Consider the following 16,020-nt stretch of genomic DNA (forward strand, 5'->3'; position numbering starts at 1 on the left):
CTGTCACAGCAGCTGTCCAAGAGCATGACTTTCCCCTGCAGCGTTTCTCATTTAATAAAGAAAATGAGTTGGTAACATTAGCCTGGTTAAGCTTGAATGATTCCACTGAAGGCCCAGGAAAAAAAGGTAATCCCACATAATGGGTCAGAATTAAATGTTGAACTGAAAAAAAATTCTAATTTTTTTTTAAGAATGGCATAGTTTATTTGATGGCAAATGCATCTCCAGCCCAGGACTGCTTGCAATACGTTCAATAACCTAATATCTGCAATATTTACACATTATTCAAGTTTGTCAACAATCGTACTTTGAATTCTAAATACTTTACAGAATTTAGAGGAAAGTTTGAAATCTGCATTTCACTGGAATCCGTCATTGTTCAGAAGTGCAACTCACCGTAATTTACAGGGTGGGGGATAGAAATGGACATTGAGCATGAGCATCAGGTGAATAGAGAGAGTTTGGAAGAGACAAAGTTAAAGTAAAGGATTTTTAGGAACTTTTGAAAGCAGGGAGAAAGGGTGTTCTAAAGGGCGTTCTAAAGGGCAGGAGGCACAGTGGCTGAAAGAACAGATGCCAGTGGTGGAGCGGACAGGGTAGGGAGCAAGCTGGTGTCAGAGATGCAGGGGGTGCACAAACAGAAAATGAATGTATGACCAGATAACTGGTTCTGGCAGTATTGGTTGAGGGTTAAATGTTATCAAGGAAGCTAGGAAAACTCCCCATTCTTGTTCATATCTTATATCATCCACCAGAATAAGCAGCCAGGGCCTCAGTTTAACATTTCATTCAAATGACAGCACCTCTGACAAAGCAACAGTCTCTCAATACTGCACTAAAGTGTCAGTTTAGATTATGTGCCTATGTCCTGGAGTGGGATTTGAACTCACAATTTCTGACTTGGTCAAGAATACAACCAACTGAGCCAAGCTGACACACAGAACAGTTTGCAGTGGAACTTGAGAGCTATTCCTCCTGACCCAAGATCATCCTGGAGTAGTGTGAAGATTTCGTAGTGTAAAGGATGCAACAGTTAAACTTGAGGTAGTCAAACTGCTATCAGGCAGTGAAAGGGCACACAAATCAAAAATTATAACCCATGCATGAATTTGAGGCAACAGAGGTGCTGTCGTACCAGGGGCAGCAGTGGGAGTGGGAGACCCTCTAGTATCTAAAGGGGTGACGGTGGCGATCAATGGTGGCTGCAATGTCATTGCAGATGGCAGACCAGAGGAGAGCGAGGTTGGAGTGTGAAAGAACACGTTTAAGGGAATTACGTGACTGTTTTTCCCTGGGGACAGAAGTAATATGTAGGAGGAAGGAGAGAGCCATGAAGTATGTTGATCGAAGTGGAGGCTGAAATCATTGAGGATGAGTGGCCACTTGGTGCAGACACTGAAGGCAAGCAGGGAGTAGGAAATTTTGGTGAGAAAGGCATCAGGCAACCAGTTCACAGTAGACAAGGCCAGTACCCTGGCCAACATTCCTCCCTCACTCGTATCACCTAAGAAACAGATTGGTCATTCATCTTATGGCTGCCTGTGGGAACATAAGGAACAGGAGTAGGCCATTCAGCCCTTCGGGCCTGCTCCACTATTCAATTCGATCATGTCTGATCTGCACCTCAACTCCATATTCCTGCCTTTGCTCCATATCTCTTGATACCATTGGCTAACAAAAATCTATCTCTCTCAGTCTTGGAAGTGGGGGGGGGGGGGGGGGGGGGCGTAGAGGGGAGTTTAAAAGTTCTACTAGCTTGTGTATGAAAAATTGCTTTGTGATTTTGCTCCTGAATGGCCTAGCTCTAATTTTAAGATTATGTCCTCTTGTTCTTAATTTCCCCCACCAGAGGAAATAGTTTCTCTGGATCTACCCTATCGAATCAGTTTAACATTTTAAACACCTCGATCAGATCACCCCTCAATCTCCTATACTCAAGGGAATACAACCCAATTTTATGTAACCCTCTCTCATAATTCAACCCTCTAAGCCCCAGTATAATTCTAGTGAATCTGCACTGCACCCCCTCAAAGGCCAATATATCCTTCCTGAGGTACGGTGCCCAAAACTGCAGGTGGGATCTGACCTAAACAACTGAAGATAACTTTCTTCCCTTTGTATTCCAACTTTCTCCCCTTTATATTCCAGCCCCCTTGAAATAAAGACCAACATTCCATAGCCTTTTTCATTGCTTTTTGTACCTGTCCACTGCGCCTCCTAACTTAGTATCATCTGCAAACTTGGATATACAACTCTCTATTCTTTCACATGTCATTAATATGGTGAAAAGTTGAGGCCCCAGAACAGATCCCTGGGGAACAACACATTTCACATCCTGCCAATCTGAGTACCTATCCTTTATCCCCGCTCTCTGCCTCCTACTTCCCAACCAATTTCCAACCCAAGTCAAAAGGCTACCTCCAATACCGTGCGCTCTCATTTTTGATAATAATCTCTTGCGTGGAACCTTATTGAATGCCTCTGGGAGTCCAAATGGATAATATCCATAGACACTCCCTTATTAGCGACTTCCTGGGTGTGCGAGATGAACACGGCCCACACCATAAAGCGGGAGCAGTAGAAGTGGACCTGGGTGTGTGGGGGCGACGGGGGAGGAAGAGGAGCAGAATAGAAAGGTTGTAGTCATAGGGCATTCTATAATTAGGGGGATAGATAGCGTCCACTGCAGTCATGACCAAGAGTCCAGGAGGGTGTGTTGCCTACCTGGTGCAAGAGTAAAGGATATCTCGGAGCAACTGGAGAGGAACTTGGAAAGGGAGGGGGAAGATCCAATTGTCATGGTCCATGTTGGAACCAATGACATAGGGAAGAACAAGGAGGAGGTCCTGCTAAAAGAACATCAGGAGTTAGGAACTAAATTAAAAAACAGGACCTCATGGGTGGTACTCTCAGGATTACTACCCGAGCCACGTGCTAATTGGCATAGGGATAAACAAATCAGGAATATGAATGCATGGCTGAAAGACTGGTGTGGGAAGGAGGGGTTCCATTTCATGGGACACTGGCGCCAGTACTGTGATAGAGAGGAGCTGTACCGTTGGGACGGGCTCCACCTGAACCGGAATGGGACCAGTGTCCTAGCGGAAAGGACTTCAATCTAGTAAGACAGGGAGAAGGATCTGGTGAGGATAACATAAATCTGAAGATAAAAGAAATAGGAAACGAGAGTAAAGGTCAGACCAAGGTAAGGAATAAGGGTAACATAAATGGTCAGGCAACAAATACAGTTAGAAAACAAAGTACAAAATGAGTTAAAAATAGTGAGGGGAACAATTACTAAAAACAAATTAATTTGCCTGTATTGTTTCGGTTGCTGTGCACATTACCAAACGGGGGAACCAGAGGCAATAGCGAGAAGCTAAATGTGGTAGGGATAACTGAAACATGGCTACAGAAGGAACATGACTGGCAGTTAAATAATGCAGGATATAAAGTATTTAGAAAGGATGGCACTAGAAAAAAGGGACATAAGTAACATTAAAAACAGAAACAGAATCCATATAGATTGAGACCAAGGATAAGAAGGGATCAATCACGTTAATAGGTATAGTCTACAAGGGAAGTGGAGGATGAAATATGTAGGCAAATCTATTAAATGAATTTTTTTTAAAAATCGAATAATCATGGGCGATTTCAACTACCCCCAAATAAACTGGCAAGGTGTAGGGAAAGGAGAAAACGGAATGGATTTTTTACAGTGTATACAGGACTTTTTTCTTACCCAGTATGTGAGAAGCCCAAGAGAGGAATCACTGCTGGATCAAATAATGGGAAATGAACCAGAGCAGATAAGAGAAGTAAGCATAGAAGAACATCTAGGCAATAGCAATAACATAATAAGGTTTAAAATAATGATTGAGAAAGACATAAATAAGACAAAGACCAAAGTGATAGATTGGAAAAAAGCTCTTTGAGGAATGAGGTAAACTGGAAAAAATATTTGACAGAAAGAGATAGAACAGCAGTGGGAAATATTTAAAACGGTGATCAATAAAGTTCAGGAGAAATATATTCCTCTAAAAAACAAGAACAAACTTGCCAATAATGAAACACCATGGGTGAACAACGAGATATGGGTAAAATTGAAACTAAAGAAAAAGGCATACTCTAAGCACATAGACAATAAAGGAGAGGATGACAAGGGGAATACAAAAAGGTTAGGAAGTCCAAAAACAATTAGTAAAGCAAAGAACTACAAAATTAAATTATCAAAAAAAGAAATAGTGAAGTATTCTACAGACACAAATAACAGAAGGGATGCACAAGATAAATTCACAGGTAATGACAGCAAAATGACAGAAATATTCAATAGCTACTTTATTTCTTAAGGAGACAAGCCAGTAAATTGCATATTGTTTGTTCTCTGAGAATGTCAACTTCCTATCAGTATATTAACCACTTATCCAATTATTTGGATTCATAACTCAACATGGGGTTGTCCTGATAAACTAACCTCTTTTCAAATCACATCTTGAAGTAGACCTTTTCTGTGGAAAAATGGCCAAAGAATCCTGAAATGTGACAGTCACAATGGCCCAAAAACAAAGCTGTTTTTGTTTAACCAACAATAACTTGCATTTATATAGTATCTTTAACGTAGTAAAACATCCCAAGGCATTTCAGAGGAGTGTAATCGGACAAAAGGAGGCGATATTAGGATCAGGACAAGGCATCAGGGAGCCCTAGTAAAACTGAAGTCAACGGGAATCAAGGTGAAAACTCTCCAGTGGCTGGAGTCATAGCTAGCACAAAGGAAGATTGTAGTGGTTGTTGGAGGCCAATCATCTCAGCCCCAGGACATCACTGCAGGAGTTCCTCAGTGATGTGGAGATGCCGGTGATGGACTGGGGTTGACCATTGTAAACAATTTTACACCACCAAGTTATAGTCCAACAATTTTATTTTAAAATCCACAAGCCTTCCGAGGCTTCCTCCTTCCTCAGGTGAATCCTCACATTCACCTGAGGAAGGAGGAAGCCTCCGAAAGCTTGTGGATTTTAAAATAAAATTGTTGGACTATAACTTGGAGTTCCTCAGGGCAGTGTCATAGGCCCAACCATCTTCATCAAGCTGCTTCATCAATGACCTTCCCTCCATCATAAAGTCAGAAGTGGGGATGTTTGCACAGTGTTCAATTCCATTCACAACCCTTCAGATAATGAAGCAGTCCATGCAGCAAGACCTGGACAACATGCAGGCACCAGACAACAATCATCTCCAACAAGAGAGAGAGTCTAACCACCTCCCCTTGACATTAAATGGCATTACCATCGCCGAATCCCCCACCATCAACATCCTCGGGGTCACCATTGACCAGAAACTTAACTGGATCAGCCACATAAATACTGTGGCTACGAGAGCAGGTCAGAGGCTGGGTATTCTGCGGCGAGTGACTCACCTCCTGACTCCCCAAAGCCTTTCCACCATCTACAAGGCACAAGTCAGGAGTGTGATGGAATACTCTCCACTTGCTTGGATGAGTGCAGCTCCAACAACACTCAAGAAGCTCGACACCATCCAGGACAAAGCAGCCCGCTTGATTGGCACCCCATCCACCACCCTAAACATTCACTCCCTTCACCACCAGCGCACTGTGGCTGTAATATGGACCATCTACAAGATGCACTGCATCTCCAAATTAAAAGGCACAGCCAAGTGTAAGAAATTTGCTCTGGCCGATGCAAACATATACATGGCAGACTGGGAAAACAGTGCCTTTGAAAAGTGTCCCAAGCTCCCAATGTGTTACTACAGATACTTGGATTCTATGGGGAATCTGGACAAATACAGAAACAGAATTAAAAGAATTTATTAACATCCTCATCAACAACAACCTCCCCTCCATTAAACTTAAAACCACAACGCACAGGGAAGTGTCAACTTCCTTGATACTACAGTATTTAAATTGGCACAAAACAACAGCCACAACCTGGCAGCAAAGGTATATTTCAAAGAAACTGACACACACACAATTCCACACACAAAAAGCCACCATCCAAAACACACCTTCCAGGAACTTGTAAAGTCACAACTATGTAGAAAACTTGAGGATTTCAATCAGGCAACCACAGCCCTTTTCACTGCGCTAGGACAAAGGGGATACACAAAAAGATTCCTCAGGCATGTTAAGTCAAATTTCCTGAGGAAGCTAGACAACCCACAGCCACGAAACAGCAAAACTACCACTAATAACAATATACTGCACAATGGCCAAACAAATAAACAGAGTAACTAAAAACCATTTTGAAAAACTAAAAGAGGATGTGAACACACTCAGCCAATACAGCATAACATCAGCTTTTAAAAGGGGCAAAAATCTAAAAGACCAATGGTCAGCAGTAGAGTTAGGAAACAGGCAACTCAAAACTGTGGTAACCAGCAGTGTGGGACATGTAAACACCAAATAATCCAAAAAATGATACATAACAGGAGCATGGGAAAAACAGCCCTAATAAATTAAGGATTAGATGTGAACAGTACAATGTAATCTACGCAATCCGATGCAAACAGTGTCATATCTTATATACAGGGAACACTAAGAACTAGGCTTACAGGGTACCTCAGAGCCATCAGAACCAAAAATGAAGACAAAACTATCACCAGACATTTCATGGAACAATGTCAAGTCCCTGGAAGTCATGAGGCTTGGAACCAACATGAACTAGACACCCCCACAAAGGAAAAGGAGACAGACAGACACTGGATTGCAAAACTAGAAACCCAGCCACCAAATGGCCTGAATCAGACATAATGCAGGAGAACTCGGACCCTGACCTTAAAATACCCGCAAATCAACCCCCCCCCCCCAAATCCGATTGCTAACCCTAATCATAACTACTCTGGAGACCAACCTCACTCCAACCCCAATCCTAATTACCCGGACCCTAAACCCAACCCTCCCTAACACCTCAGACCCCAAATCCCCATCCATAAACCCTCCCCAACCCTACTCCTAACCACCTTAGATCCCAATTCCACTTCTAACCCTAATCCTAACTACCCTGGACCATAACCCTGACCCTAAAACCTCCCACCCACAACCCCACCCATAAAATCCCCCCAACCTTACTCTTAAATCTAATCCTAACTACCCCGGATCCCAACCACATGCCTAACCCTAACACCAGCCTCCCCCAACCCTAACTACCACGGATCCCAACCACATGCCTAACCCTAACACCAGCCTCCCCCAACCCTAATCCTAACTACCCCGGATCCCAACCACATGCCTAACCCTAACACCAGCCTCCCCCAACCCTAATCCTAACTACCCCGGATCCCAACCACATGCCTAACCCTAACACCAGCCTCCCCCAACCCTAACTACCACGGACCCTAACCTATAGCCAGACCTTAACCCAAAACAGTCACCCTAAAATACCCCCAAACCAAATCCCACCTATCACCCCCACCATCCCCCCAACTCAAGTCTGATCCTAACCACCCTGGAATTTGATCTGTACCCAGACTCTAACCCCAAAATGAACCATAAAACAGCCTCAACCAAAAAAAAAATCAACTGCTAATCCTAACCACCCCAAACCCAGACCCTGAATCAGATTTAGCCTCCTTCTCTCACCCAGAATATGCCCCAACTCCGAACATGAATACCAGTCCACAGAACCTGCCCCAACCTGAAACCCTAACTCTAAAATACCCCCAAACCGGAGGAAGTCAATGTAGGTCAGCGAGCACAGGGGTGATGGTGAATGGGACTTGGTGCGAGTTAGGATAAGAGCAGCAGAGTTTTGGTTGAGCTCAAGTTTACAGAGGGTGCAAAGTGGGAGGCCGGCCAAGAGAGCCTAGAGGTAACAAAGGCATGGATGAGGGTTTCAGCAGATGAGCTGAGGCAGGATCAGTGTTCCTGAGGTGGAAGAAGGCGGTCTTGGTGATGGAGAGAATATGAGGTCAGAAGCTCAGGGTCAAATAGAATACCACGGTTGCGAACAGTCTGGTTCAGCCTCAGACTGTGGCCAGGGAGAGCGATGGAGTCGGAGGCTAGGGAATGGAGTTCGTGGCGGGGACCAAAAACAATGGCTTCCATCTTCCCAATATTTAACTGGAAGAAATTTCTGCTCATCCAACAATGGATGTCAGACAAGTAGTATGAAATTCCTGGGAAGAGAGAACATTTTGTGACCCTGTACCCTCAATACCTCTGCTCTTCCACAGTCCCAAGCCTGCTTCCAGAATGCTGTTATTTTTTTTTAACCAAAATGTATCACCTCACAATTACTGACATTGAATTCCATCTGCCACTTTTTAGCCCATTCACCCATCTTATCAATATCTTTTGGTCTTCTAAAGAATTAACTGTACCTCCTATTTTGATATCATCTGCAAATTACGACACCACTCCCTCTAGGTCTATATCCAAATCATGGATATATCAATGAACAGAAATGGCCCCAGAACTGGACCCTGTGGGACATCGCTGCCCACTTCCAAAAACTTAACTCCTACTCTGTTTACTCCATACTAACCAATTTTTTCTCTAGGTTCCTATATCTCTACTTCCCCAACCCCCCACCCCACTCCAACATTCCATAGTACATATCCATTGCATTCCCATCTACCATGTGTGTTACTCCCTCAAAGAATTCTATGAGGTTTATCAAACATGATTGTCCCTCATTGGCCTCAGTGTAATCTTTTCCTAAGTAACTTGTTTATTATTAGCTAAATAAAAATGTTGCACTGTTTTGTTAAACTGAATGATATGCAAACATCAAAATTAATATACCGCTGTGTGTTAGCATGTACTGATCCCATGAGAAAAACAGAACTGTACTCTTCACAACTTGCCTGTGTTCCAGTTATGGCATTATCTAACTTCCCTTTCATTCAAACTTTTTAGTTCACATCATTTCCTCTTTCTGCCATTACCTGAACTCAGAAATTCTAATGGTCACGAAACAGGCCCCAGACATGAAGAAGACAGGTAGTTAAATGTACCATATCCTTTCACGACTTTCACAATAGGTGCTCACTCCATGCACAAAGTATCTTTACAAGAAAGTGATCTTAATTTGGATGCGTCAAACCAAATTTTCTTCATAAACAACTTTTTATATTCATAATATTCAGTAATTGTGTACGTTAATGAAACAAATGTTCAATGTTCAGAGTAGGGAAAGAGCAGGCTACTCATTTAAAGGCAAGCCCTGAAATACAATAACCCAATCAACATTACATAGTGGTTGCACAGGTGCAGGATCAGAACAGGTGCATCCAAAAAGAGACTACATTTTCTTTTTCAAAAACTCTACTTGATAGACATACGAGAGCCCAAATGAAAACTTTTCACAATGCAATTCTAAAACTGCCTTTAAAAGGTGGGAACTTAATACTTAACTCTTCAATTTGAAATAACTGAAAATGCTGAACAGCATACATTTTGCACCACAGCTTATTTGAGTATATATACTTGGGGGAATTCAGTACAATACTAACAGAACATTTTTATCAAGTGTTATGTTGGTAGCAGTTTCCATTCCCTTTTATTGTAAGAGAAAGATCTTACCACATTATGCACGTTTTGTTGAGGTTGGGGGGGGGGGGGGGGGGGGGGGAAGAAATAATATTTCAAAACCACTTGTGCTTTACACACTGAACTGTGTGCTTCCATTTTCCGTTTTCAGTGGTGGATCAGATCGAGACTGCATTCGAAACTTTTGAACCTTTGTCTCAAGAAAGTTTCTTAACAAAGATTGCACTTCCCTTTATTACCTTAGTTTTTAAATCAACTCACATTGTATAATCATTTCACAATTATCTTCATGTTTACTCAGAATATGCAATCTATTGAGTATCCATACAGAATACCAAACAGCCAGTTAAATTTGAGATGCAATAGGTTTCCTTATTGATTTTGGACCAGTACATGTGGGAGTACAGCCATAAGCACAAGAGCCAACGATCAATAAGAAATTTCATATACCTCTAATTCATCTGCTGACCACCTGCTATTATGTATTGTACACAGTGCAAATTACTTTTTCTGGTCACTGGCACTCATGAAATAATGATATGGCTGAGACTATGTTTTAATAGAAAAATGCACTTTTCCAGTAATATATCTGCTCAAAAACAGAAAAAAGCTGGAAACACACTGCAGGTTAATCAGCATTCGTGGAGAGATCAGAGAGTCATTGTTTCGGATGCAACAATTCTTCAAAACACCCAAAACGTCGACTGTCTGTCCTCTCCACAGATACTGAATGGCCTGCTGTTTCCCCAGCTTTCTCTGTTTTTGGTTCAGGTTTCCAGCATCTGCAGTATTTTGCTTTTTATATATATTTGCTCAACTATTTGCATATAATTGTTTAATTAATGATGAAAGTCTGTGAGCACTGAGGCTGTATGATGCAGCAACATGTAAGCATTTGGAATCTGCAAAGATGCCCAATTTTTCTGCAAGAAACATTTCAATAAATATTACAAAACAACGATGCAAATTGCAAACAGGTTGTGCGTCAGGAACCTCATGACAAAAAATCCTTTAGCTTGAATGGTAAAAGCAGATGTACTATTGCGGAGTGAACAAGATACTGACAGATGTTTCGATGATCAGAATGTAAGTTAATCAGAGAGGTGAGTTGTGATATGAAGAACCTGCATAAATGAGACTTTCAGATAACTCTCAAGCAGGCTATAATTAGAATCAAGTTGAGAAATCGCTCACTGCTCATTCCTGGTACCTTTCCTCTCAATAAACCTCTCTAAGTCCCTCAAAACCAAGAGGGATATTGCGTATTGAATAATTCAATGTAAATGATAAGGTAGTGGGAATGTAGTGCGAAAAAAATCAGAATCAGATCATTTGAATTGAGTGACTCTGAATTAAGAGACTTTGAATTAAGAACAGACTGTACCAAGATTCAGCTGAAGCACAAGTCTGTCAGACTGAAAGTCAAATATTTTCTAGCATTTGGAAAACAGGGGATGATTACTGATAGCAATCTGAACCAGATCCTCAAATCACATCATATACAGTCAAAACTCAGATTATAACCTAAACCCCAAAGTTAGACTACAGCCTTGAAGTCACACCAGGATATTTTTAAAATCAGCACATATAATTAATACTTAATATTGGCTTTTTAAATTTGAATGTAGTTCAGTTCCTGTCCTATCAGTAGCCAGTCTTGCCTGGTCACTCCCTCCATTCACCCACCCACCCCAATTCCAAAGCCTGGACCCCTCCATCCCTCCCTCTTATCCCACGGCCCGCTCCGGCCCCCTCCCCCTCTAATCCCACAGACCCCCTCCCCCTCTAATCCCACAGACTCCCCCCTCCTCCTCTCTAATCCCACAGACCCCCCCTCCTCCTCTCTAATCCCACAGACCCCCCCCTCCTCCTCTCTAATCCCACAGACCCCCCCCTCCTCCTCTCTAATCCCACAGACCCCCCCCTCCTCCTCTCTAATCCCACAGACCCCCCCCTCCTCCTCTCTAATCCCACAGACCCCCCCCTCCTCCTCCTCTCTAATCCCACAGACCCCCCCCCCTCCTCCTCTCTAATCCCACAGACTCCCCCCCCTCCTCCTCTCTAATCCCACAGACCCCCCCCCTCCTCCTCTCTAATCCCACAGACCCCCCCCTCCTCCTCTCTAATCCCACAGACCCCCCCCCTCCTCCTCTCTAATCCCACAGACCCCCCCCCTCCTCCTCTCTAATCCCACAGACCCCCCCTTCCTCCTCTCTAATCCCACAGACCCCCCCCCCTCCTCCTCTCTAATCCCACAGACCCCCCCTCCTCCTCTCTAATCCCACAGACCCCCCCCCCTCCTCCTCCTCTCTAATCCCACAGACCCCCCCTTCCTCCTCTCTAATCCCACAGACCCCCCCTCCTCCCCTCCAATCCCACAGCCTCTTCCCTCTTCCTCCCCTCTAATCCCACAGCCTCTTCCCTCTAATCCCACAGACCAGGCCTCTCCCTTCCTGCCGGCTCCAGGCCGGGACCCCCCCGCCGCTCACCTGGCAGCCCTTCTTGTGGTGAAATCCCACCACCACGATGTGCAGCACGGCATCGGCGCTCGGCTCCATCCCGCTGACCCGGGGCTCGAGCTGCTCCCACAGCGACACCGACTCCCTGCTCGCGCGCACACAAACTTCCGCCTCGAGCAGGCACGACGTCATCAACGTCGGCACGCACAAAACGTGCCCACGGCGTATGACGTCAACCTGTACCAGTCTGCGTGCAGTATTGTGAATCAGTGGCCAGCGCATGCGCTGAGCTGAGAGTTGGTCCACTCATTTCCCAGTTTTGTATCCCAAAGGATTTTGCATAATTCTGTTCCTAAACCAAAAGCCCGTCATCACAAGTGAAAAGTAACCCACAAAACTACAACGTGAAATAAAATTAGACTGATTAATTCCTGGGATGAGAGGGTTGTCCCATGAGGAGAGATTGAGTAGAATGGGCCTATACTCCCTGGAGTTTAGAAGAATGAGAGGTGATCTCATTGAAACACATAAGATTGTGAGGGGGCTTGACAGGGTAGATGCTGAGAGGTTGTTTCCCCTGGCTGGAGAGTCTAGAACTAGGGGGCATAGTCTCAAGATAAGAGGTCGGCCTTTTAGTACTGAGATGAGGAGGAATTTCTTCATCCATAGGGTTGTGAATCTTTGGAATTCTCTACCCTAGAGGGCTGTGGATATTGAATCATTGGAGTCACTGAATATGTTCAAGGCTGAGATGGATAGATTTTTGGACTCTAGGGGAATCAAGGGATGCGGGGATCAGGCAGGAAAGTGGAGTTGAGGTCGAAGATCAGCCATGATCTGATCGAATGGCGGAGCAGGCTCGAGGGGCCGTATGGCCTACTCCTGCTCCTATTTCTTAAGTTCTTATGTTCTTAAAAAAAAAAGCTGGAATTGCTCAGCAGACCCAGCAGGTTCTGTAAAGAGATGAGGGTTATGGCATTAGGATTAGTGGGCCAGAAATCATGCGGAGCGGCGAGGCAACGCTTACCACAGCTCCTGCGAATTAAATTAATGGAAATACCGCCGGCTCTGTAGCGTCGAATTGCTTGAATTTGAATTTTTTAAAAATGTGCACTAACAACCTAGTCTCTGAGCAGAGTGAGTGGCTGTGTGGCTGGAAAAGTGTGCGAGTAAAGACACACCCACAGATCTGTCAGGAAGATAAATCACGCCCACAGATTCAGGCTGCATTGCTCAAGCAGACTTCATTCATTGGGATATGGGTTAGGGACTGCATTAAGGTTAGGGTATTAGGGTTAGAGTTAGAGTATGAGAGTTAAGGTTAAGGTTACATTACGGTTAGGATTAGGGTTAGGGCTAGGGTGCACTACATTAGGGTTAGGGATAAGGGTGAGGGGTAGGGTAAGGATTAGGGGTGCACTATATTAGGACTTGGGGTTAAGGTTAGGCTTACATTACATTTGGGTTAGGGTACACTGATTTAGGGTTGGGCTGAGGGTGAGGGTTAACAGTTAGGGATTGGGTTAGGGTTAGGGTCACATTACATTGCATTAGGGTGCGCGTATTAGGGCTAGGATATTTGGGGGTTTGGGTCAGTGTTTTGGTTGGGTTAGGGTACATTAGGGTTACGGTCAGGGTTAGGGCCATTGTAACACTGCATTAGGGCGAGGGTTACATTACATTGCATTTACTTGCATTAGGGTTAGGATTAGGTGAACTGCGTTCGAGTTATTGTTAAGGTGCATTAAGGTTATGGTTAGGAACTGCATTAGGGTTAGGGTATTAGGGTTACATTACGTTTCGGTTTAGGGTATTATGGTACACTGCATTAGGTTTAGGGTTAGGGTGCGGGTTGGGGTGGGGTAAGGGTTTGGGTTTGTGTTTGGGTTACACTACATTAGGGTTAGAGTTAGGGACACTGCATTAGTATTAGGGTTTAGAATTTGGGGACATTAGTGTTGAGTTAGGGTTAGAGTGCATTGGGGTTAGGCGTTAGGGTTTTTGGACTGGATTGCATTAAGATTAGGGGTTATGGTTAGGGTTAGTGATACTGTGTTGCATTGGGGTTGGGCTAGGTGTAGGAGTTTTGGTTGGAGTTAGGGTTAGGGTAACACGGCATTAAGGTTAGGGGTTAGACTTAGGGTGAGGGTTAGTGGTAGTGTTAGGGGTAGTCTTGGTAGTAGGGATAGGGTTAGGGCTACACTGCATTAGGGTTAGGGTTAGGGATAGGTTCAGGGTTAAGGGTTAGGCATAAGGTTTAGGAGGTAGGGTTAGGTTTAGGGTTAGGGTATTAGAGGGTTAGGTTGTTTATTGCCAGCAGAAGGATGATTGTACCCTCTTGTGTGTGTATTCTCACTCAGCCCTTGAGCTTCTTGTCACTTATACCAATTTTGGTTGGCCCACGCTTTACATCACTATCTGTCCTGTTTTTCTTGTCAATCTCTTTTTCTTGGTGGCTTCTTAATCGGTCGTCCTTTGATTCCTCCCTGAGCTTATGGTAGTGGGCTTCTGAGTTTTACCAAATTGTGGGCCCCCCTATATAGTGGTTGTTTGCTTGTAAATTGAGTGTTTTATTATTAGTGTTGGAATCGTATCCCTTGATTTCTTTAGAGCAGTGTAAACTTAGAGGTGCATTAAATAATTAAAGGGCTGGATAGTGTGGTGGAGCTGGACTGTTCTTGACTGGGGCAGAGATTGAACACATGGTCAATCTGATCTCCTGAACTAGTTTTGATTGCCTGAAGGGGTTGGAGAGGAATTTTCCAGTGTATTTTTTCCTTATTGGCCCACGTTTTTGTAATCTAATTTTTGCCTCTCTCAAGAGATTATATGACCGTGGATGGTTCGGGTTTAAGTGGACAGTTCGGGTTTAGGTCGGGGCTTAGGGTTAAGGTGGATAGTTGGGGGTTAGGTGGACGGTTCGGATTTGAGTGGACGGTTTGGGTTTAAGTGGACGGTTCGGGTTTGACTGGATGGTTTGGATTGGGGTTAGGGTAACACTGCATTCGGTTAGTGTTAGGGGAACACTGCCTTAGAGTTAGGGTTAGGGCTAGGGCTTAGGGTTATGGTGTACAATGCATTAGGTTTACAATTAGTGCAATTAGGGTTAGGATCAGGGTCAGGGGAACACTGCATTCGTTTTAAGGTTAGGGTTAGGGTACACAGCATTAGGTTTTGGGTTGGGGGTTGGGATTAGAGTTTGGTTTATGGTTAGTGTTAGGGTACACTGCATTTGGGTTAGGGTTAGGGTATACTGCATTAGGGTTATTGTTAGGGCTAGGGCTAGTGTCAGGGGTTAGGGTTAGGGTAACACTGCATTAGGATTAGGGTCAGGGTCGAGGTCAGGGTCAGGGTGATTGTACACTGCATTAGGGTTAGGGTTGGAGTCAGAGTGAGGGTTAGGGTCAGGGTCATGGTTAGAATTAGTGTACACTGCATTAGGCTTAACATTAGGATGAGGCTGAGGGTTAGGGTAACACTGCATTTGGGTTTGAATTAGGTTAGGGTTAGGGTCAGGGTTAGGATGAGGGTGAGTGTGAGGTTGAGGGTCAGGGTCACTGCATTAGCATTAGGGTTAGATTTAGGTTTATGGTACACTGCCTTGTGGTTATAGTTAGGGGTATGGGTGTGAGTAGGGTTAGGATTAACGCTGCATTGTAAACCATTGCATCAGGGTTAGGGTGAGGGTTAGTGACACTGCTTTAAGGTTAGGGTTAGGGTTACAAAGCATTTGGATTAGGGTTATGGTTAGTTTTACACTGTATTAGAGTTAGGGTAACAGTGCATTAGGTTTACGGTTAGGGTTAAGGTTTATCGTATTAGAGTTAGGGTTATCGTACACTGTATTCCGTTTTACTTAGGATTAGGGATGGTTTAAGAGTTGAGTTCAGTTCAAATCCAATTAATCAATCAAGTCAAATCAAGTCAAAGTCACCAGACCAGTTCAGTTCAAATCAAATCAAATCAAAACCAAACTCAACCAGTCCAGTTCAGTTCAAATCAATTGAAATAAAATCAAACCCACCTGCCCCATTCAGTTCAAATCAAATC

The 16,020-nt window shown here is 43.9% G+C and overlaps 1 protein-coding gene across 2 annotated transcripts in view; it reads right to left on the reverse strand.

Moving 5' to 3' along the window:
• Positions 1–12,232, reverse strand: part of avl9 (AVL9 homolog (S. cerevisiase)) — a 95,387-nt gene extending 83,155 nt beyond the window's left edge. The window contains exon 1 of one of the 2 annotated variants that reach the window (XM_067981921.1): positions 12,001–12,232. In XM_067981921.1, the coding sequence (XP_067838022.1) occupies positions 12,001–12,162 (162 nt within the window). In that variant the 5' untranslated portion in view covers positions 12,163–12,232. The remainder of the gene's footprint in view (positions 1–12,000) is intronic. The other variant, XM_067981920.1, reaches the window with a different exon arrangement.
• Positions 12,233–16,020: the final 3,788 nt, after the last annotated feature.

Source organism: Heptranchias perlo, chromosome 3, assembly GCF_035084215.1.
Source record: "Heptranchias perlo isolate sHepPer1 chromosome 3, sHepPer1.hap1, whole genome shotgun sequence".
In the NCBI taxonomy this organism is placed as follows: Eukaryota; Metazoa; Chordata; class Chondrichthyes; order Hexanchiformes; family Hexanchidae; genus Heptranchias; species Heptranchias perlo.